At 37.5% G+C, this 24,305-nt stretch overlaps 1 protein-coding gene across 1 annotated transcript in view; it reads left to right on the top strand.

Moving 5' to 3' along the window:
* TDRD9 (tudor domain containing 9) overlaps positions 1 to 24,305 on the top strand; it is an 89,983-nt gene that overhangs the window by 27,428 nt on the left and 38,250 nt on the right. The window contains exons 5-15 of the mRNA XM_088149915.1: positions 106 to 327; positions 2,427 to 2,549; positions 5,415 to 5,495; positions 9,085 to 9,252; positions 12,187 to 12,290; positions 17,901 to 17,915; positions 18,768 to 18,814; positions 20,966 to 21,020; positions 22,155 to 22,239; positions 22,685 to 22,742; positions 23,886 to 23,990. Of these exons, the coding sequence (XP_088006041.1) occupies positions 106 to 327; positions 2,427 to 2,549; positions 5,415 to 5,495; positions 9,085 to 9,252; positions 12,187 to 12,290; positions 17,901 to 17,915; positions 18,768 to 18,814; positions 20,966 to 21,020; positions 22,155 to 22,239; positions 22,685 to 22,742; positions 23,886 to 23,990 (1,063 nt within the window). The remainder of the gene's footprint in view (positions 1 to 105; positions 328 to 2,426; positions 2,550 to 5,414; positions 5,496 to 9,084; positions 9,253 to 12,186; positions 12,291 to 17,900; positions 17,916 to 18,767; positions 18,815 to 20,965; positions 21,021 to 22,154; positions 22,240 to 22,684; positions 22,743 to 23,885; positions 23,991 to 24,305) is intronic.

The following is a 24,305-nucleotide window of genomic DNA, read 5'->3' as shown; positions in this document are numbered from 1 at the left end:
GTGAAAGAAGGTGGTAAGGTATAACAAAGAAGACAGAACTGGAAAATATTTTAAAATTTGGGTCTCTCATCCTTTTAATACAATTGTTTTCTTTTTTAATTTCAGATAATTTCATTGATAGAAAACAACTCAGTGGTAATTGTACATGGATCTACTGGTAGTGGCAAAAGCACACAACTTCCACAGTATATTTTGGATCACTGTGCACAGCATTCTGTTTATTGTAACATTGTGGTTACACAGCCTAGGAAAATTGGTGCTAGCAGCATTGCAAGGTGGATAAGCAAACAGAGGTCATGGCCTTTGGGTGAACTCGTGGGCTACCAGGTAAAGCAGTGCATTACTTAGCATCACGTGAATGTCACTGAAATAGAAATCACATCCATATTTTCCTTCCCCTCCTTTTTAAACATTCATTCCCTGTGCTTTAAGAGGCAGTTCATTTAATTTTTACATAGCTTTTGGGTGTACTAAAATTAGAAATCTAGCTTTGTAGAAAAGAGAATGGTCAAAATATAATATTGCATAAGTGGAACTGGACTCTACTTTCCCATCTTTCTACCAATAGCCCGTTTATACAATTATCAACCCTTGGGACCAGATCTTGAGACTAAAGGAGAGATGAGGAATTCAGTCTATAAGTATTATCCTTGGACCCATCCCCTTAGTATTTTGGGTGCAAGCCTATGATTGAAGTCTCCTTGGATTCCTTCCACTAGTATGTCCTTACCTTGGCTCAAAGAGATTTTCTGTAGTCCACCATTAAAATCCATCAGTTTGGTGACTAAGCTCGGATTTCTGATTTTTTTTGTAAAGATGTTTGTATAGCTTTTTCTGAATTTGTTTTTAATCAAACATTTAAAATGCTTCTGTTCCAGTGTTTTATCAGTGCATTACACATAATTACTACTGTTTTTGAGTTCAGATTGCTTTAACTGTATTTAAATCCTCAATTTTGTTTTAAATTTTCGTAAGATGTTCTGGGAAATCTTCCTTTTATCTAAAGAATAGAGGTGACTATACGTGCATGCGTGTCTCCCTATTTCTGTGTGTATCCAATCTGTTCATGTATAAAAGGGAGGATAGTAGGAATAAGGACTCTATTCTGAACATATAAAGGAGTGTGCAGGAGAACCAAGCAAAAGATCTGCTACCATATTTTTCTAGTATATTGCTTTAAGTCAGGGTGGCCTCCAGAGGTTGCATTCCAGTATCCATCAGCACAGTCAGCGTGGCTAATGATCAGAAATGACATGAACTGTAGTCCAACATTGTCTGAAGGTTTCCATCTGTGTTCTAAGCACTGTTTCTCAGCCCAGTTCACTTCCAGTAAGATAGCTAGACAGAAAAGAAACTGATGGAGGTAAACAGCTACCTAGATGTGTGACTTTTTATTGATTTTATTTATCATATCCTCCCTTTAGTCGAAGAGCTTAGTTTTATGCTTTTTTTCTGGTAAAGCAAGAGGCCAGCTATGGAAATGATTCAAAGTATGTTGATTCAGCCATCTTGTCACATTTGGTCTTGCTCTCACACAGGTTCATTGTGCAAGTGATAGTTCCTTTTGAAACTTACAGCATTTGGTACTTTATTTCTTTGCAGTGGACTTAACACACATTATTATCTTGCTTACTGATTATAGGCATCCAGTATTTTAATGTGGTGTTTTGGTTGAAATACAGAGCCACTGATTGCAGGTTATCAAAAATACAGCCTCTGAAGCTAGAGAAGAAGGCAGCCATTTGCTTCAGATTTTGTAAGGAACACTGCATTGTCTCTGCCAGGCCTTTTTTAGGAGGAACACATTTGTATTTCATGAACTTCCATACTTTGAACAAAAAGTGGTCCCTTGTTGTCACTGAAGAATTATTGGCTTCAAAATAGGGTAGTCTCTAGTGTTAAGCAAAGTGATACGGCTTCCTTTGAGAAATTGATGGTGGGGCAGGATTCCATTTGCATTTTCTACCTCAAGCACCAAAATGTCTTGCACTTTATGAAACTTCAGTACGTGAGCACAAATCATGTACAAATAATTGGAATCCAGGTACAAACTTACAGACCCATAGTGGTAGCAACTTAAACATGGATAATATCAACTGCAAACGAGTGGCAATGCAACATTAATGTTCTGGGGTAATTTTAAAAATCTTTAGAAAATTGTATCACATGATAAGTTTTTGTATGCTTTTATTTATTCTCAGTTGTGTGTGTGTGGGTGTGTAATGGCTTAAGGACCATGGGATTATTCCAGCAAGTGAGATTGCAGTACATGCCGCAACTTGTGCTGTTCATTTGAGTAAATGTAGGATTCCTATTTAATACTTCAATACTTTAGGATGTAATAGTGAGCTTATCACAAATGCTTACAGTTTTCACAGTGATTTATAAGTAAATACAACAAGCGATGTCTCTTTCCAACATTCCAGGTTGGTTTAGAAAAAGTTGCAACAAAGGACACGAAGCTGATTTATATGACAACTGGTGTCCTTCTTCAGAAAGTAGTTGGAGCCAAAAGTCTTTTGGAGTTCACCCATGTTTTTATAGATGAAGTAAGAGCTGGACTGTTTATCTTGAATATGTCTGTTTACTTTGGATTAGACAGATGTAAAATTATATTGTAAGACTGTTTTTATCACAGATATTTACTGTAGACACCTTCATGAGAGCTCTGTTAATTATATATATATAACTTGTCCTTAAACAGTAAAATCATTAATGCATTAGGAGTAAGTTCCCATCTCTTTGGAATATACATGGGCCTTACCTTTTAATTTTCTCAGGATGAATTATAATATCTGGCATCCCTGGGCAGTTCCCAAGATACATGGTTTATAACTGCCCTGAACCCTATTATTATTTTTTAAAAAAATAATTCTGGTTTAGCACTCCAGTTGGGCAGCTGAATCTGGCTGTTTGACTTTTCCAAAATAATCTGAAGTGATTACAATGCTAAATTTCACTAACGGCTAGATCCAGCACCCTGACAGTGTTTGACGTGTTGGTAGTGCTGCCCTGTTCCATAAGATTAAGCCTATTAGATTTTTAAAAAATTATATTTATTAACAATTTTGCATAGAATAAAAGACAAATCCAAGAAAAAAAGGAAAGAAAGAAAGAAAAGGAGGAGAAAAAAACAAAAGTGACTTTCTTTCATGTTTGCAAAACTAAAATGCTTGTTTTAGCTCATAAGGTTTGGAGGACCATGAGCTGTTAAGTGCCAAAAGTCTGTCTTTCTTGGCCTTTATCACTGTTACTCACAATGACGATCTAGCATTTCAACACAGTTAATGGAATATACAGGTGAAACTCGAAAAATTAGAATATCGTGCAAATGTTCATTTATGTCAGTAAGGCAACTTAAAAGGTGAAACCAAGATATGAGATAGACGCATTACATGCAAAGCGAGATATGTCAAGCCTTACTTTGGTATAATTGTGATGATTATGGCATACAGCTTATGAAAATCCCAAATTCACAATCTCAGAAAATTAGAATAGTGTGAAAAGATTCAATATTCTAGGCTCAAAGTGTCCCACTCTAATCAGCTAATGAATCCATAACACCTGCAAAGGGTTCCTGAGCCTTTAAATGGTCTCTCAGGCTGGTTCAGTAGGAATCACAAGCATGGGAAAGACTGCTGACCTGACAGTTGTGCAGAAAACCATCACTGACACCCTCCATAAGGAGGGAAAGCCCCAAAAGGTAATTGCAAAAGAAGTTGGATGTTCCCAAAGTGCTGTATCAAAGCACATCAATAGAAGGTTATGTGGAAGGGAAAAGGTGGTAGAAAAAGGTGCACAAGCAGCAGGGATGACCGCAGCCTGGAGAGGATTATCCGGAAAAGGCCATTCAAAAGTGTTGGGGACTTTCACAAGGAGTGGACTGAGGCTGGAGTTAGGCATCAAGAGCCACCACACGCAGACAGATCCTGGACATGGACTTCAAATGTCGTATTCCTCTTGTCAAGCCGCTCCTGCACAACAAACAACGTCAGAAGCGTCTTACCTGGGCTACAGAAAAAAAGAACTGGTCTGTTGCCCAGTGGTCCAAAGTCCTCTTTTCTGATGAGAGCAACTTTTGCATCTCATTTGGGAACCAAGGACCCAGAGTCTGGAGGAAGAATGGAGAGGCACACAATGCACGATGCTTGAAGTCCAGTGTGAAGTTTCCACAGTCTGTGTTGATTTGGGGAGCCATGTCATCTGCTGGTGTTGGTCCACTGTGCTTCATTAAGTCCAGGGTCAACGCAGCCGTCTGCCAGGAGATTTTGGAGCACTTCATGCTTCCTTCCGCAGATGAGCTTTATGGGGATGCTGACTTCATTTTCCAGCAGGACTTGGCACCTACCCACACTGCCAAAAGTACCAAAACCTGGTTCAATGACCATGGGATTACTGTGCTTGATTGGCCAGCAAACTCGCCTGACCTGAACCCCATAGAGAATCTATGGGGCATTGCCAAGAGAAAGATGAGGGACATGAGACCGAACAATGCAGCGGAGCTGAAGGCCGCTATTGAAGCATCCTGGTCTTCCATAACACCTCAGCAGTGCCACAGGCTGATAGCAACCATGCCACGCCGCATTGCGGCAGTCATTGCTGCAAAAGGGGCTCAAGCCAAGTACTGAGTACATATGCATGCTTATACTTTGCAAGGGTCCGATATTGTTCTATTTCCAATCTTTGTGTTATTGATGTCATGTAATATTCTAATTTTCTGAGATTGTGAATTTGGGGTTTTCATAAGCTGTACGCCATAATCATCACAATTATACCAAAGTAAGGCTTGACATATCTCGCTTTGCATGTAATGCGTCTATCTCATATCTTGGTTTCACCTTTTGAGTTGCCTTACTGACATAACTGAACATTTGCACGATATTCTAATTTTTCGAGTTTCACCTGTATAGGACCAATTAATTTTGGATATGAGTAAGTTAGCTCAGGAGGAAATGATTTATCTCAGGAGCAGAGGACCACACAGTCTTTGAGTGGCATGCTATAAGTTGTACTCTGAAAAGAAAAAGGTATAGCCAGGACAAAATCTATGTTTGATTTAGTTAGAATTACATGACAGTTGATATAATTACTCTTCAATCATGCATTTTATATCCCCCCCCCAAAAATTGAATAACCACTGCTGGAAGTTTTTACAGCCACACTCAAGGCTTTTGAAAGCTGGATGAGATCCTTGAGGCCTTAGGACATACATATCTGATTTAGCTCTTTCAATTGTAACTCCCTCATTTAGGTCATTAACCACAGTTCAGCTAAGCTCGTTCACTGTGTACCTTCCTCTTGTATATAAATATTGAAAGTTCACTGTTTTCTAGTGGCTCATCTCAGAATCCATGTACATGTATAATAAGCTCATTTTTAGTTGAGCCCTCTCATCTTTTAAAATAATGTTTTAGGTACATGAGCGTACAGAAGAGATGGATTTCTTGCTGCTGGTGATCCGTAAACTGCTGCGCACGAATTCACGATTTGTGAAGGTAAGTCAGAACTTCCAGTATTATTCAGCAATACAGCAATATTCTACCACAGCTCAGCAGAAGTTTCTAACTTTCTGTTGCTAGTAACATTTACCAATACGATATAGACAGCTGTTTGTAGAAAGTCCTCATTCCCTTTGATAATGATCACTTTCATTATCTTTCTCATTCACAAGGAATACTAATATCTTGTTCTTAAAATGTTTGGCTTCAGCATTGCTCTGTATTTAAGAAAGTGAACAGTCCTTAGCTTAAAATAAAACCAACTCATTCTTTTCACTCCTGAATCCATTTTCAGTCCTTTCTCCACTACCATCTGCTACTAATACTCAACTTGTTCCCCACCTGCTGAAAAGGACATCATAGCTGAATTCAGCTCAGTTAAAGCCAAGGTTACAACCAGGCTTATTCTGAAGCAATCTCTGTGTACAGGGGGAAGTGTGTTCTCAGCTGGAGAGCTGCAGAGGTCTGGATGCTGTTTTCCCTGGCATCAATAATGGGGTAGCCCTGAAAGCTCAGGGTGCCCTTTGTGAGTGTTTATCTTTAAACATTGGCTTCTGCCCATAAAATGCTTGTAGGGATAACTGATATTAACAATTTTCTGGCAATAAAAACTATGGACAGTTTAATGTGCTGTATTGGTAGCTGTAAAATTATTCTCTCTCAACTGTGAAAGAAATATAGAGGATAGTGTTTGTATCCAGTGGTCCTCAACAGACATATAGCTGACACTTCAGCGATAAAGGAAGATGCAGATAAAAGGTGAAGTAGGTAGCTAAATACATTTCATGGCCTGAAATGGAGGTAATGCATCTTAGCTACACACTGAAGTATTTATCACCTGTCTTAAGCCAAAAACATGAGTTTTGTTTTATGACATTTTCTATATATAAATTTGGAGCAGTCCCGATCTTAGACACGTAAGAATGTTTCTGGTTGTGCACATTAACTATGGTGTGATCTTTTCTCATATATATTTTGTTTTTAAATGGAGAGATGTGACTAAAATTACATACAAATTATGTTAAGAAAATTCTATTTTCTATGATATTGCTTGGATTACAAGGGCCAAATTGAAGTGTGGGGGAGTGCTTTCACAAACCTGTATTGTTGTATTTGCATATAAAAGGAAGAACTTCATTTTCCATATACAGGAAGTTTGGGGAATGGAGCAGATATGAATTCCTGCCACTGTGCTCCATTCGTTTTAGCAAAAAGATGCTTAAATGTCCAAAGTGCAGTTCTTTGGAAAGATTCACGCCTCACCCTAAGTCTTAATGTGATTTATTTCATTTTGCCTTAGCAAATTTTTGAAACCAGATATTATGATTTGTGAATGGTAGATTATAGTTTAATACAGTAGACAAATGCAGCATTATATGTGACTTATTTCGCATACAACACCATTTATGCAATTTCCTTAAGTTTGTTAATAAGGTGCAATTTTAAAATGTGAATTTGTAAATTATGTGAAAAACTACAAATTTATCAATCGAAGAAGATTATTATTTAGTAAAGATAGAGATACCACAGATTTACAGTTTTGGATTACAGATATGTATTCACATTCTGTTTGTGATCTGGATGTTTATGAATATAATGCGAAGATTGATTAATATTATTTCATGTGGTCAAGATTTCATGGTTTGTTAAAAACTAGGCAGAATAATTTATTGTATGCAATTTTAGTTGCTACTTTTTCTTCCTGTCTATTTTTGTCTTTTTTTGTTCTCTCGTTTTTGGGATATTGAAGAATAAATTTTTTTAAAAATCTGAAAAATAAGCAGGTGGGTTTTTTTGGAGGGGGGTGCCTTCAAGGCAGTGTTGACTCCTGGTGACTGTCTGGGTTAGTCCCTGCAGTTTTCTTGGTGAGGTTCTTTTTCAGAAGTGGTTTGCTATTGCCTTCCTAGGGCTGAGAGAGTGACTAGCCCAAGGTCACCCACCTGGCTTTGTACCTAAGGCAGGACTATTGACGGTCCCCCGGTTTCTAGGGTTTCTAGCCTGATACTTTAACCACTACACCAAACGTTCTTGCAAACGTTTCATTACCCGGCTAGGTAACATCTTCAGTGCTAGAATGGAGTGGAGTTTGTTCTCTGTTTATATCCTGTGGCATGCCCTGCCAGTGTTGGTGGGGGTAGGTGGGTGGGTTTTGTTTTGTTTTATTTTTTCCTCTGGTAGTTCCTTGATTAGGGTATTGTTTACTGCTTGATTGTGTACCTGGTTGTAATCTCTGCTTATCTGGGTGATGATTGCTGGTGTGGAGATGTTCTGATCTTTCATTTTCTTTTCTATTGTCTCTTTTGAATAGTGTGTAGATGTTGTTTATCTCTATGTGCCTGTTGATGGCTGTCTTGTCTGAATACCAAGCTTCCAAGAATTCCCTCGCATTTTTGGATTTAGCTTGGTCTAAGATGCTGATAGTTTCCCAGTTGATACTATGATTAAGTCTGTCCATGTGTTGTGAGTAAGGAGTTTTCATCATGTCTTCTGACTGCTAGTTTGTGTTCATGGATACGCTCTGCCAGCCTTCTGCCTATCTGTCCTGCATAGTGGTTGTTACAGTCCTTACACTGTATGTTGTAGATGACTCCTGTTTTTTCTTCTTGGGCTAGTTTACTTAAGATGTTTTGGAGGGCTTTAGTTGGTTTGTGTGCTATGGAGATGCCATATGGTTGTAATAGTCTGTTGGTAGTTTCTGAGACGTTTCTGAAGGATTCTTATAATTCCAAAATCTTATCTCAAATCCACCTTCCAAAATCAAAGTTCTAATCACCCTTTTGCTGTTTATTCCAAAAAAAAATTTTTTTTTTTAATCCTTAAACTTGTATTTAAAACTTCTTTCACTAAGGAATGAAGGAAACTCACCTGGTGTTTTCAGACTTGTCAGTCCAAAGCTTCCTAATAGCTAAAAAGCAGTTAACAAGCAATTTCCTAAAGCGATAAGAAAAGGAAATATGGGAACTCAGTGTCCTTAAAGGCGCCGACTGTGGTTTGAGCAAGTTGGCTATTCCCTCATCTCCCACAGCTCCAAACCTGCTGGAGACTGCTATCTTGTGGTCTCCTTATGAGGAGCAGCTCTCTGGAGCACTTGTGGGTAATCTCAAGTCCTCTCCTTGTCCAGAGAGGAATTAGGAAGAGCCAGTCTGCTTGCCAGCTATGGTCGTTCTCTCCGCTTTTAGAAGAGCCATCTTCAGTTTGCCATCTCTTCCCTGGAAGTCCTCCTGTGACACCATGCGTTCAAGGAAAACAGCAGCAGAAGGCTATTGCATGAATGTTCTTCTTATGAGTTTCCCAGAAGAATCTGGTTGGCCCCTGGGAAGCAGAATGCCATCCTTATGTTCTGATGGATTGTATTTTATTGTTGTAGTTCACACTCTGCAGCAGAAATCAGCAACATACATGTCCATATATGCCTTTGACTACTCCAAGAAGTAAACCCAATATTTTTTTAAATAATGTGAGATCTTGGCAAACTCAAATGATTCTAACTCTTTGTCCAAGAGGGAAACATGTTCTGGACAATCAGAGTTTGCTGATCCATGGTATGTACCTTGTAAAACTTGTTTGTATGCTTTTGTTTTTTAAGGTAATTCTGATGTCTGCAACTATTGACTGTCAGGAGTTTGCCAACTATTTTGCAATACCAGTTTGCAACAAATTGTATCCAGCCTATGTATTTCAAGTGGAAGGCAAGCCTCATGCGATTGAAGAATATTACCTGGATGATCTGAAGCCTGTTATTGGTCATATTAGGGTATGGAATAACCAATTTTGGCTTATCTCTCTCATTGGGTATCTAAAATATTTGAGTATTATTAATAATCAAGCACCTTACAGAGATGGTTGAAATAGAGATTTTTCCTGATGATTTTAAATCTGATGAGATTCCATACTGTCAGTGGCTGGGTTCATAGACTTGCTGTGTCATGCCTTGTTTCAACCCTGTTTTGTTGAATGAGTTATAGGACTTACAGGTCATATAAATCAAAGAAAGAAAATATATCTGAATTCATTGAGGAAGATTCTCTGGTTACAGACCATAACTGCTATTTTTTTTTAATCTTAACTACATCATAGGGATTTGTCCAGCATGATGCAATTTAAATAGCAAATCACACCAGAGAATTGGTGATTAATAGTTACAAACTTATGTGTTAGGAATTAGTCAGATGATGATGATGATGATGATGATGATGGGCTCTGTGCTCTAGGCAGAGAGAATAGTCTTGCAGAAACATTAAAAAAATAAAATCTCTCCGATAGGATTTTGTCAATGATGTGTCAGCTCCAAAGGGAATGTGTCAGGAGGGAAGATTTTATAATATCTGACATTTATGAAAGATTGCTGGTGATGGGTTGACAACTGTAAAAATAACCAGGACATTCACTGGATGACCTTTTGCTATTGGGTTAGATCTGTCAAATGTTCAGTTGCCTCTAGGATAGATTAGCTGGCCCCCTCTTCCAGCCCTGGCATCTTTGTGAATGGGACAGGAGTTATTGTGGGTTCCTGGCTTACTTTTTCTTTCATGGTTATGTGGCTTTACTCCTCATGATGTTTTGTATCCTGCTGTTGTGTTTTTCTCCTCTTTTTCCCTCACTGGTCTCTTTCCTTAGTGGCAACCTTTTCTTTGCTTAACTGAGAACAAAAGCTAGGATGTTATAGATAATGGTTTGTTGTACATTAGGATAACTCCAGTGTAGTTTTAAAGAAGGCGGTTTGCTTGAAAAAGAAGGCTTTGCATTTCAGCTTGATTAAATGATATTTTTGCAATTCTAAAAAATAAATAAAAATGAAGTCACCGTGTAACAGACAGGATGAACTCAGGAAACCTGGAGCTAATGATAGTTTTGTTTTGTGTGATTATATGAAAGTGTTCAGGGCCTTGAGCCTGATACTGTGGAAGGAACAGTGCAAAGCCAGTTGTGTTGGGGGTATGGTGTAACAGAGCTAAAACAAGCTTTAAAGTGACGTACACCTTTTAACTATATCCAGTCAAAAAGTACATTCCAGTGTTCGAGCAAGCCTACTAGAGATGAAATCACCATCATACTAGCTTACCTGGTTTAGAGAGCTACCACAGTCTGTTTAAGCAAAATAAATCCATTTGATGCATTGATCCATTGAGGCAAAATCCTTAACATGGCAAAGCATGTCACATGAAGGGGCCCCTAGAAATTATTCTGCTCCCTCCTTTACCACTACCAAGGTATATTCCAGATGGGAAAATATTTATAAATCAGTTGCAATATCTTATTCTTCTCTTGCATACTAAGGGTCCCCACCTACCAGGAGATGTGGTGAGAGGGGGCCTGATGGCAGGTGGCATCTCCCCTCCAATGGAACAATCTGTCCCCTGAAGTGAGGATGGCCACCACTCTCATGGCTTTTCAGAGACTGATTTAAAAAATAGCTTTTCTGGAAGGCTTTTGGGGATTGACAGTGGAGCCATGGGTACCTATATTGTATATTTGTCATTTTAGTTTTAATCATTTAAAGTACTGTATTTACAAATGTTGAACAATAATAAATAATATATAAATATGACTTAAGTCATATTGCAAACTAGAACCCTCTAGGATTAAGGTGGTAGATAAATTGCATAAATAAAATAAATGTTCCTGATTTAACAACAAAAAAAAAACATTGGGAAGAAGTTGCTATCTTAATGTAATATGAAATAACAAGTTGTAATTAGTTTTAAAACATATATTCAGACAAAGTGTTTTAATAAGGTTGCTTTTTTTAAAAAAACTGCTTGTTTAAAAACTTGATATGGATGGACAAATTGCTCAATCAGGAGTTGCCAGTAATTTACCACAACAAGCTAGTACTGTAAATCAAGAAGATTAAAAATAACTTCCTCTTTGAGTAGATTGCAACAGATTAATTCTTTCTTATCTGTTGAGTTTTTGAGGTATTTAATATTTGCCCTGGGATATTTGCACTTGGGAATATTATGTCACATTTGGTTGTCCATCTAGTTTTTCAGCAATATGGCTGCTTGCCAAGTCTAAACACAATCTAAACCTTGCCCTTTTGGGTGGAGAGGGGAGATCTATGAACAAGAGCTTTGATTCAGCAGCCCATAGTAGCTGGCTGTGTACATTGTATTAGGCATAGTATGTTTCATCATGATTTATTAAACAAGAATGCGTTGGATTCACACATCACTAAGCTATAAAGTATGTTTTACAAATCATACTGATTAGATTCACATACAGCACTTAACTGAAACCAAACAAACCATATCATGACTTAGCATGATGAGTTATTAACCCAGTAGTTATCTTGAACTTTTTTTTTTCTAAAGTTAACAGAGCTTCTTTTGGAAGTCTCGAGAAACACACAGCTTATATAGAAACTGGTTTTGGTCAGCTAATGCCAGGAAAGTTTTTAGATGAGCTTTGCTGTCTTCTTCAGGTGCTGCTAGTCATGATGGTTATCTCATGGTTAGATGGTTGTCTATCCAGAATCAGGGACTGAATCTGCTAGGGATTAATTGCAAGGAAGGGCTGTTGAATTTATATCTTATTTAAAGACTGGCCTTTTCATCTGCAGTGGGTTTAAAATCCGTTTGCTGAGGGACCAGATTCTGCATTCTGTTCCATTGCCTACAGTGGAGAAGTGGCCTATATAGAGTAAGAATACCAGAGATGGCTTTACTGTCCTCTCTTTTCTCCCTAGATTCCTGCTCAAATTATTGAGGAGCCACTGATAAATCCAGAGACATACAAAGCTGCAGTTGCTCTGATACAGTGGTTTGATGAGCTGGAGACGAAGGAAAATGGGTAAGGTATTTTCTTCAGTGTAGTTTCTGTGAAGAGGTCTGCTTCTATCCAACAGACCTTGGAAAGTTCTAGAACCCTTGCCAGGGAGCTGATAGATGTAGCCCTTGATTTTGTTTTAATATATTGTTATTAGACGTCAAGAAGAAAAATTGTATTTTAGTTTCTTGATGGGTTAGTTATGTAAGGTAGTATGTCCTTGGCTAAGGAGGGCAAGCTTTTCACAAAGGAGATGGTACCTATTGGAGATTTATCTCACATGTTTTGCTTTTTAATTACTTTAAAACAAAGACAAAATTTATGCTACTTAAAAGTCAACATGTCCTGCCTATAGTGATACCTGGAGACTGGTGCCGATGAGGTCATTGCTTCCTGTATGAAGGAGTTCTCTGGTTTAATTTTGTGTGTTGCAATACTAGAATCTGTGATGGGGAAATGTCCTTGTTGACCTTGTATTTATTGGCTGTCTCATGTGGGCAGCATGCAACCGTCATGGAGGCATCATCAGTACCACCTGGGCTTTGTGATACTGTTGTGGAAGTTGTGGATAACTCTGTTTTGGGATCATTTACTGATTTTTTGAGTATCAGTTTTTCTTTTCTTGCTTATAATAATGTTTGTAGAGATAAAGGAGTAGCATATTAGTCTCTCCCCACCATGACTCTGGTATAATTATATATTATTACTATGCTGAAATGAGACATTGTCAACTCTGATTAAAATATTCAGGAGCTTTTGGTGAAAATACTGCCAAGTATTTGATTTTATTCTCTTTTTTCCCCCTCTATCTTTTTTTTCAGAGTTATGCAGAATTCAGCTCAGATTAATCAGTGTTTACATGTTATTGTTTCTTAAAAGATATTCAAAATATTTTCAGTGACAGCTATGTATGAGTGAGTTACCAAGCAATGTTGGATGAAGAGGTTGTTTTGTTAGCTGCAGGGCAAGATCTGGGTGTTTGTCTTCTGTATAAAATGATTGCATTTTGTAAACAAATGAAATGCTTGAAGGGAAATTGGAAAGAAAGCACTGTAATTGATTTTGTTCAATTTATCTGGCTTTGATACTTAAAGTCCATGTTCAGAGTGCAGACTAGGTTAAAGCAATTTAATTTAGTTGAAGCATTTTGTAGCTTAGCATTCAGGAAGTTCAGAAATATGAACTGTAATATTTTTTTAATCGGGACCATTTTTTACTTGAAATTGTATTTTTAGTAGATTTTAGTACTGTTACTAAGATTTGTTATCAAATATAATTTTAAAAGAAGACACGTTTGGTACAGTCTTTTTCTTAAACCTCGTTAGTTATATCGCACTGCAGCAAGAAAATAAATGGTGAAAAAAACATGAACAGATAATTTCTTCAAGTCATGAAAATACAAGATCTTTTTCAAATAAATACTATAAGCTTCCCTGCACCATCCACCTCCCTCTGTTGGATGTCTGACTTACTTTAAGTAAGAGTAACTGGAGAGCCAGTTTGGTCTAGTGGTGAAGGCACCAAGCTAGAAACCAGGAGACTCTGAGATCTAGTCCCGCCTTAGGCATGAAAGCCGGCTGGGTGACCTTGGGCCAGTCACTTTCTCTCAGCCCAACTCACCTCACAGGGTTGATGTGGGAAAAATGGGAGGAGGAAGGAGTATTAGGCATGTTCACCACCTTGAGTTATTTATAAAAATAAAAAAGGCGGAATAAAAAAAAAATTAAAAAATACTTTTTAAAACATTTTCAATTAACCCTGACACTTAAAACCATGTTTTTCTTTGAGAGTCTCATTGATACAAGGAAACTATACTAAGGCAAACCAATTTTGGAGTATTTGTGGCAGTATAAAAAATGACCTTATGCTAAGTTAGATCATTCCTCCATTTAGCTAAATCTTATACTGTATGCTCATGTCCTCCACCTGGATAGGGCCACCTTTTTGTTCTCTTTTGGGGCTCACAATGATTCAATTTAGATTTATTTATCAAGACACGGACAGCGTTTTACTTCAGAAGCTCTTGAAATGAGTTGTAACGGGAAGAGCCATTGTCCAGTGGTGTCAGCTTGACAGTGAGAGTTGTATAATTGCAGTGGGGTATAAGTTCAATAAAATTCACAGGGAGGAGTTTAAAATTCTATTAAAAGTTGACTCAAATTATAGTGCTGTTAATTTATTAGCTTGCTGTTCTGGAAACTCACAGTGGATGTAAAACTCCCTAAAAGGTGGAAATTTGACAAAATAATTATGAACATTTGAAACCGTTTGAACTCAGCATTTGTAAAATACAGAGTGAAATCACGGTTCCTAGTAACTCACCAGTTTTTTTGACACGACCATCAATCTCTTGTTTTAAGAGGAAGGTCACAGATAAAAGAATGCCTAATTTATATGCAGAATGTTGCTTAGTTAGTAGCCTGTGGAACGTTAAAGGGATCAGGTTGTGTGTTATGAAACACAGCATAGAAAGCCATTGTAGAAAGTGCTCATTTAGATGTGAAAATAATCCGACTTTATATAAGAGTTCTTCTATTCCTCAGGCAGGGTTAGGTAATCAAATGTGCCTATGGATGACTCCCTGCACTGCCTGATTTTATTTTTAAAAATCATTTTAATTTACAAAAATTTTAAATGAGAAGTTGACATGCTGTAAAGCAAAATACCAGCTTCTAATTTCATCTTCATTTACACAAATGTATCTAGGCCCCACATAGTCATTTCTTTTAAACAAACAGTGAGTGGAAGAACCTCAGTATTTTGTCTGGAAGCAAAACAAAATACCTTACCTACCTAGGAAGAAAACAGTTAAAAACAAATTGGAGTAGTAAGAGGGCATGTTGGGAAAGTAGAAGGGAAAAGGAAAAAAAAAATCAAATGCTCAATGTATAGTGTTTTGCTCTTAAGCTATAATTGATTGCCCTTGTAATCAACTATAGTTTTATCCAAAAAAACACACATAAACTTATAGTACACTCCCCATTTTCTGGTTAGCAGTGGCTAATAAGGAATGTTTTGTATGCATTTAGCTGTATACTATAAATATGCCAAATATTGTATAACTGATAAAGCACGCATGCACAGTTCAAAAGTTCCAATTTCAGCTTGTTTTTCAATCTAGAATTTGTCCAAAACAACAGCATTATTTTGTTGATCTTCAGTGCACAACTATGTGTATTAGTTATAAATAAAATAGGCATACTTAACTACACAAAACCTTGAGTCCCCTTCCAAAAGTTGCTCTGACTTGTAGCTTTTAAAGTGACAGAAGGGGAAAACACACTGAAGCTTTTCATTAATCAGATTAAATTTAAATTTAATCAAATTTAGTTTTCAACTTGGACCTGTCCACTTTTTCCATTGCGGGCCCTACGATGCTTATTAAAGGCCTGAAGTAGCTTTACAATAAGACAAAAGTGAACAATTCACAGCCAGCTTGTGACTTTTCATACGCTACTCCAGCATTCTCAGGAATGTCCCATTCTCAGAAATTCAGTAGGAAAGTGGCTGATTTTCAGTAGTGGGTGTGGGTTTTTTTTAAAGATAAGGTTAGAATGCAGTCTGTGTATAACAAACTGTTTCCATTCCCCCTCTAAAAAACAAAACAAAACCCAAACACCAAAAAGTATCTGATGTGCCATAATAAATAAATAAATAAATAAATAAATACAATTTACTCAAATCTTTATTACAGTCAAAGACCAGCATAGTAAATGAATCCATACATACATACTTATCCTGTCAAATTTGGGGCATTTTACTTTTGAATTTTGATAGGAGGATTACAAGCTATTTTGAGATGAGAATTGTTGGGAGGATTTTTAAGAACGGAAATGGTAGTACAGTAGATTGCCTTTCGTAGGCTTCCTGTTCCCATTCCTAATCTTGTTGTTGGGATGGTCCATTTGGTCAGCCCTGACTTCTGGTGATTCCAGGGGCAAGTCTCTGCAGGGTTTTTTTGGCAACATTTTTGCAAGTGGCTTGCCAGTACTTTCTTCCTAAGACTGAGAGAAAATAACTGATCCAAACTCACCCATCCAGCTTCCATGCCTGCAGCAGGACTGGAACTCATGGTCTCCCAACTTCAAATCCACTTTAACTACTAGACCAAGCTAGTTTTGTTTCCCGTTCCTAACCTTTAAGGCACCAAAAAGGTACTAAAACACTGTCTTTGCCTTCGTGATATTATGTCTACCTGATGATACATTTTCGGTGATACGACAAACAGGAAACACGCTATCTGTACAGTGTTTTCCAATATAATGGATACCTGCATAACTTCATTAAAAAGTGCCCAGCTACATAACCTATTGCAAATTATGAAAAGGATAACTCCCATATATCAAAAACATCTCTGAGGCAACCAACAGACTGTTTCAACCTCTGAGCATCACTGCAGCACCCAAACCAACAAAATCCTTCCAAAGCATTTTAAGCAAACCCAAACACTTAATAACCAAAGAAGAAGAAGCAGGGGTCATCTACAACATATAATATAAAGACTGTAATAGTCACTATGTAGGACAGACAGGGAGCAGATTGACAGAATGCATTCATGAACATCAACTGGCAATCAAAATAATATGAAAATTGCTTAATCTCTCAATGCATAGACAAATTCAACCACTATTTAACTGGGGAACTGATGAATTTTAAATCATGCCAAATCCTAAAATGCTAGGTGTCAGGGGAAAAATCTCATTAAACACAGGAGACAGACACACCAGAACATAAGTCACTTCCAAGTTCTAAAAGCTTTATTAAATGTTAGTTCAATAAGCAAATAAATTCAACCAATAGCATACAAGGTACTCACTTAGATTCACATTGCAATGAGGACCAGCATGAGCAAGCTGTCAGGTAAGACAGCTTGGCCAAGTGGCCCCGACCCCCTTGTTGCAATCCTTTTTATCCTCAAAAACTGCAAACCACAGACATGACTCCCAGGATTAGCAACTGATTCATAACGTCCTTGGTGCTAATTTTACCATACTTCCCTGTTCCATTTCTCCTGTCACACTCCTTCTATCAGCACTTTACTTTGTCCATCTATTTTCCAACTTCCTGTCCATGACTGAAAACTTTAGTCCACATAGCAATTTTATTTATTGCTCTGTAATTTTATTTACTTTATTGCTCTATAGGCTTGTTTTATTTGTATGTTACAATTAACAAAGGCCTTAAGTATTAATAAATCAGTTTTTTTCCTCTCACAAAGGGAATTCCTAGAAGCTTGGCATTCTGATAGATCAGCCATCAACAGATACGTAGAGATAAACACCATCTATATTCCATTTAAAAGATGTAATCGAAAGTCAAGGAAGAAAACAAACAGCCCAGGATACACTCTCCTTAGCAACCACTACCTAGATAAGCAGGAAAAAGCACTAGATAGGAATGATTTCTGTTGAGGAAACAATACTGTAAACCAGGAAAAAAAACCACACCCCAACCAAGGTTGGAGGGCAGGCTACTATATACAAACAACCAGCAAACCCCATTCTCCTGTGCACTGATGTTACCTAGCCTGGTAGTGAAATGTCTGCAGTAAAACAATCTTAGAAAACACTAAGAATCCAACAATATCACTTTAGGCCCTTTACCTGGGGAAGCTGCCCATCCCTGCTGCAAGAGAAAAGGTTCATATTTGTAAAAGCTTGTTATATACAGTAATTCCAGCTTATTTCAAATAAAATATGGTATAAGAATTTTTTTTCTCTGCCAAGTTTCTAGGGGAATACAGGTAGTCCTCACTTAACAACGACAAAGAGACTGGAAAATTGGTCATTAGTGGGGCAGTTGTTAAGCGAGTTACCACATAATTGGACCTGATTTTACAACCATTTTTATGATGGTTGTTAGGCAAATCACCATGGTAGTTAAGTGAATCGTGGTTATTAAGTGAATCCAGCTTCTCCAATGGACATTTTTTGCTGGAATTTGCTTAACGACCACATGATTTGCTTAACGATCATGGTGATTTGTTTAACAACCATCATAAAAAAGGTCACAAATTGCAATCATGTGACCGTGGGGGGGTGCAACAGTTTGTGATCGTTGTGTGAATACAGGTTGTAAAGCACTTTTTCTGAGGCCATTGTAACTTTGAACCATTGTTAAACGAACAGTCATTAAGCAAGGACTACCTGTAATTTGCTTTTAGCATCTTTCTCCATATATATTACTACAAACCTAGTTTTAGATGAGTCTTTGTGAATAGGTAGATCTGTTTACCCAGTTAATCCAGTATTGCTTAACCATACCAGTTTCCAGAATTCAGTTCCCAGAATTTTCAGTAGTCTGCCTGGGGACTTCTGGGATTGATGTCTACAGATCAGGAGGCTGTTTGGGTTGGAAAAAATTGAGTTAACCAAATGATACCAGGAGTGTGCTAGTCGGTCTTTAAATGTATATGTACCATAGGTCTTCTGAGGAAATAAGTAATATTTGCTTTAATATTAACTGAGGCAAAAACTGTGTTTCTTATACTAGGGATCGTAGTCTGGAGTTTGTGTCAGAACGTGGCAGTGTGCTAGTATTTTTACCAGGTGAGGTTTTGTTTTGTCTTTTAATACAGTAAGAACTGGTTTTCTAACTGGGGAGAAAATGTTTACCTTGTCTGTTGCAAATAATAATAATAATAATAATAATAATAATAATAATAATAATAATTATTATTATTATTATTATTATTATTTTATGCCATTAGATTCCTAGCAACTCTGGGCAATTAACACATTGTTAAAACCATTTAAAAACAAGGGACCAAAACAAAAAGGAACAAAGATAGTAGATATAGCAAACCCAGATGGGAACAAAGAAAAAAAAGGGGGGCTTTAATCACACTTGCCAAAGGCCTGGGCAAAAAGCCAGATCTTCAGGATCCTTCAAAACACAAGTAGGGTGGCATTCCAGAGGGTAGGCACTGCTACAGAGAAGGTACGCTTCCAGATTCCTGTTATATGGCATTCTTTAAGTGAAGGAACCCAGAGTGTGCCAACCCTGCCAGATCAGACTGGCTAGGCAGATACTAGGGAGACAGGTGGTCCCCCAAGTAACCAGGCTGTATGCCATGTAGGGCTTTATAGGTAGAGACCAGGACCTTGAATCACATCTGGAAGCAAACTGGCAACCAGTGCAGCTCATGAAGCAGAGGTGTTACATGGGCATACTGAGGCATGCCCATCACTGACCACACCTCTGCATTCTGGATCAGTTGAAGCTTCTGGGTAGTCTTCAAGGGCAGCCCCATGTAAAAGGCATTGCAGTAGTCAAGCCATGAGGTGACCAGGGCATGAGTGACTGTCTGAAGGTGCCCCCCCCATTCTAGAAATGAGTGTTATAGCAGGTAAGATTATTTCTCATTCTAAGCCAGTTGTCTAACCTAACTTGGCAATGACTTCCAAGGACTTAAGCATAAATCTTCCTTGTCTCCTGCTTCGTCTGGGATCTCTATGTCAACTAAAGAGGCATAAAGTATGCTCTTGGTATCTGTTAGGCTTCCTGTCCCACTTGATTTTTACATTTTAAAACTTCTCAAAAGGATAGAAAGCTGGCATGTTACAAAACCCCCAACCTTTAATACCATCTTTAGTTTTAAGAATGACCCAAATAGGCCATAAAAGTTTTCTTAGAAAATAAAAACGAATGTGGCCACTGCATGTTCTGAAGGTGTATTCACTTCTACGGGTAAATAAATATAATTGGGAATATCCTGGGGTAAGTGGGGGCTGGAGTGGGTGACAGGCAGCATTCTGGTAAAGGATTTACCTCCGGATGGCCATTGGTGAGGGCACCCACCAGTCTGAAAAGGCTGGGTCCTCCATTATTAGGTGAACCATTTTTAAAGGGATGCACATGGGAGATGCCAGTGATTGAAGGTGGTGGGGACGTTTTGCATGCCATGTGCTCCATCACTGATGGAAACTCGTGGGTTGGAATTGAGGAGACTTGCCTTAGTTAAGGAGCCTAGCCTGATGATTTACATCGGGATTCCTCAACCTTGGCGACTTGAAGATGTATGGACTTCAACTCCCAGAATTCTGGGATTTGTAGTCCACACATCTTCAAGTTGCCAAGGTTGAGGAACCCTGATATACAGTACTGTAGGCTGAGAGCATTTTGGGGGTGGGGAAAGCAGTCATTCCAACAGTAACAGTTCTTGCCTTTGGCAGGTACTATAAAGCTTCTGGATTGGACAGACCTAGGGAAAGGGCCTGTGTTTAGTCCTTACTTGTTCAGTTAAACCTGCCTTCTGCATTTAGAGACACTAGATTTGGGAATATACAGGTTGTGATATGTTTACTACCAGGCTTAGTGGTAAACTGGAGAATGAAGTGCAAATAACATTGTGTCTTAGATCACATATTTAACCCTAGTTTATTGAATTAATTAGAATTAGCTGTGTTCAGACAACAGTCTTAGCCATGTGTTTTGCTTGGCTTTTAGCTTTGCTCTGTTATAATAACAGTAAGAATAATTACTTACTAATTACTTAATTAACAATAATTACACATCTAATAAGTGTGATGGCCAGAAATGAGAATGTTAAACTGTCAGCTGAGTACTTGGTTGAGGCATCTGAGAGATGCTGTTAAGACAGCTACTTTTAGCTGAAGAAACTTCTAGATTATTCTTTTTATTTATTTTACATTACTTTTTTCACTGAGATGAAACAAGCAGTATTTTCTACTCTTTAGGTTTGGCGGAAATAAATTACTTGCATGAGCTTCTCACAAGCATGGTTCACAGGAGGTGAGACAAATTCTTCTCTGTTTACAATGCCAGACATTCTGAAAAGGTCGCAAGATGTCTTGCCAAAGCTGGTGCCTTTTCTGTGACAATGCACTATGAAGGGGTAAGGATGAAGCAGCTGATGAAGGTGGAGTTTGATGGGGTAGCACAGAACATCATTGGAGGTGTAGGATGGTCTTTAAAAAGGAGGAGGAGTTTGAGATACAAAAATAGCATGACAGAGGCATACTGTGCTGTTGGTACATTGACTCATCTCAGCTACACCAGGTGGGATGCAGGAAATGGAGGCGTACACTAATGATGTGGTATTTTATCTCTCGAGCACATTCTTTTAAAGATTATTGATTAGAAACCCCATGACAACATAGGGCGGTGGCCAAAGTCTTGATGACTGGATTTTGAAATACTAAAGGATTGTGCATTACACAATCTTTGGGTGTGCAGCCCCATTGCCCCCCACTCCTACATCAAATTGGCTTTGTAACCCACAACTAGTTACTTGCAGAAGACTTCAGTCTGTTTTCATCTCTCTCCACATGGTTAGGAGTTACAGATTTCTTGCTCTTCCTGCTTGCTTTTTCTCCTTTTGGTTTTACCCCATCCTGCAGCTAACTGAAAGCTTTTTGCAGGGGTTCTCCAAGTAGCATCAGTTTTTCTTTTTATGCACAATCCCTTACACATGCAAAATAAAACAAGAGGGGAAGAAATTTTCAGAGCGATGGATTGAAGGGCCAGAATGAGCCCGTTTGGAGAATAAAAATACTCTCTTTGGCTTCATGCATTTTTCCTTCCACTAGATGATTGCATTGTTTTTGTCCTCTTTAGATTGGAATCAGACAAAAGCACACTCATTGACCAGGTTAATACATCGAGATGCCATCATTTTTAACGATGTTTTAAAAAATAAACCACAATTATGTTCACAAAACATGTTAAGTCACAAATATATAAAGATAACTGAGACATAGGGAACAAGTCTGGTTGAAGTACTGTCTTATTTGCAATGTATATTTGTAGAGTTGATGTATATTTGTAGATGTTGATGGTTTCAAATATGTGGTTTTGGACCCAGCTTGGGGGTTGTGGGGAAAATGTGCATCTTCCTCTTACAGCTTCTCAAATGCATTTTCTTAGGTTACAAGTATATCCACTCCACTCCATTGTCACATTGGAAGAACAGAATAATATATTTTTGGCTCCAGTTCCTGGTTATCGAAAAGTGAGTTTTTAATTAGTGAGTTAGTACTGTGATTTCTAATTTTGAAGGTGGACGGTAGGCAGCATCAGCTGAATTAGCTAGAAAAGACTTACAAAAATTCTTGCAGTAAAATATTGCCAGAGAAAAGGAAGAGGTGGATTGATTGACTGATTAATTAATGGCAGATCATCAATGAAATTCATGAAAATTTGATATCTTTAATCCTGTTTCCCCAAGTGCAAAATGGTAATAATTTTACATTTTAAATACTATACTTTTATAAGATGTTTTAAAGAAGAAATTAGTTGTTATTTTTATTTGGGATTCTATCTAGGTTTGGAGAAGCAGAATGTATAAGCTAATAGAAAAACACACAACTGTCTGTAATTGCATAAAATTATTGTAAATGAGATCAACAATTAGATTTTTAAAATTTCTTAAATCTTATTTTAAAACCTCCTTGTAGATCCTTCTGTCTACAAATATAGCAGAGAGCTCTGTAACAGTTCCAGATGTCAAATATGGTGCGTATGTCTTGTTATACCACAAGTCTGGCTTCACCAGTGATTAGAATCTTTAGAAATCTTTGTTTAGGACTAACTTTTGAAAATGCTATTTCTGTAACCCGGTTTTAAAGTGAAGGGCACAGTTGCTACAAACTGTTCCCTTTCTCCCCCAGCAGCTTTTCCAAAAGCACTTTTCTGTGCAAAAAATAAAATTCTGTTAAAGCCAACTGACATTTGTACAAAAAGAAGGGTGAGAACATGTTATTAATACTAATTATTATTAAATGATATTCATTTATGACCATTGTTAGTAGCTCTTTGGATTAAATTAGATAAAGAATTTTAATTTGTTTTAATTAATTCAGTTTTTGTAATAACAAGGGCAATGCTTATGGTTATCTTTGGCAAACACCAAAGAGATAAGAAAGGACAGAAATTCAGTGAATCTTGCCAATAGATTATATTCTGCACTATTTTGCAGGGTAGTGCTGTTACTCTTTCAGTTAGATTTATGGAGATTTTATTCACTTAACATATACAGTACTGTAGTTTTAGCACAATACTGAATGGAGATCAGAAAGCTATTGAAGCTTTTTAGTGTTGCTGTTCCTTTTTAATGAGATGGTTTCTTCTACTTTTTTCTTCTGCAATCCAAGAATGGGATGGTGATAACATTAAATTGTACCTCAACTGGTTTCTGTTTCCTTTATTTGCATTTTAATTATTGGTTTTGCTTTCTAAAAATTTTTTTAAAAAGCAATTAAATGGAAGAAGTCATAGGAAGGAATCTTCTAATTAAAGTTACAAAACACTCTTGCTGAATTCAAGAGACACTTCTGAGTTAAATTACAGAAAGCCATGAGGGATTTCAGATAACATTGCAGTATAATTAAAACTACTATCTTAATTTATCTGGTTGCAGAAAAACAATGTCACCCTAGCAGGGAAAGATTCTAAAATAGGTCGTATTTGTCCTTCCCCCATAGCTACTCCATAATTCCATCCTATTATTTTAGGATTTTGCCCCTTCATTTAATTGAGTTGGGAGAACCATGAACTATGTTCCAACAAAGTGGAACTGAATCTAATTTCTTTTTAAAGTACTTCAGGAAGTTCTAATATAATTCCTATCTATTTGTATCTTTTGCTTTTATTCTACAGTCATTGATTTTTGTTTGACTAGAAATCTGGTTTGTGATGAAGATACCAACTATCAGAGTTTGAGGCTTTGTTGGGCATCTAAGAACAGCTGCAATCAGAGGAGGGGTAAGGGATTTCATTGTATAAAATTCCAGGTCTCTTGGAGGCCCCAATCCTGAAAATTATTTTATGTGTGAAGTGTGTCTTACATACGTGCAGTGAAGCTATTTACTTAATCGGCAATTCTTTGCAGTGCTTGAAATACATTAAGACATAGGTGCTTGCTCTTTCTACTGATCGTTTAAGTAACCACATAGGTATTTCAGAAATAAAAACAGTGATGATCAGATGGCCAACCCACTTTAAACAACAAAGCAATTTAACCTCTCTCTATAGAGTGTGTGTACATGTGGTGGAGTGAGGGGGGGAGTTCCTTCCCCA

The sequence above is a fragment of the Python bivittatus genome, unplaced genomic scaffold (assembly GCF_059951505.1).
Source record: "Python bivittatus isolate LINGU-HERP-01145 unplaced genomic scaffold, Pbiv_v1 ctg000580_np1212, whole genome shotgun sequence".
NCBI classification, from domain to species: domain Eukaryota; kingdom Metazoa; phylum Chordata; class Lepidosauria; order Squamata; family Pythonidae; genus Python; species Python bivittatus.
This window is presented reverse-complemented; position numbering and strand designations above follow the sequence as displayed.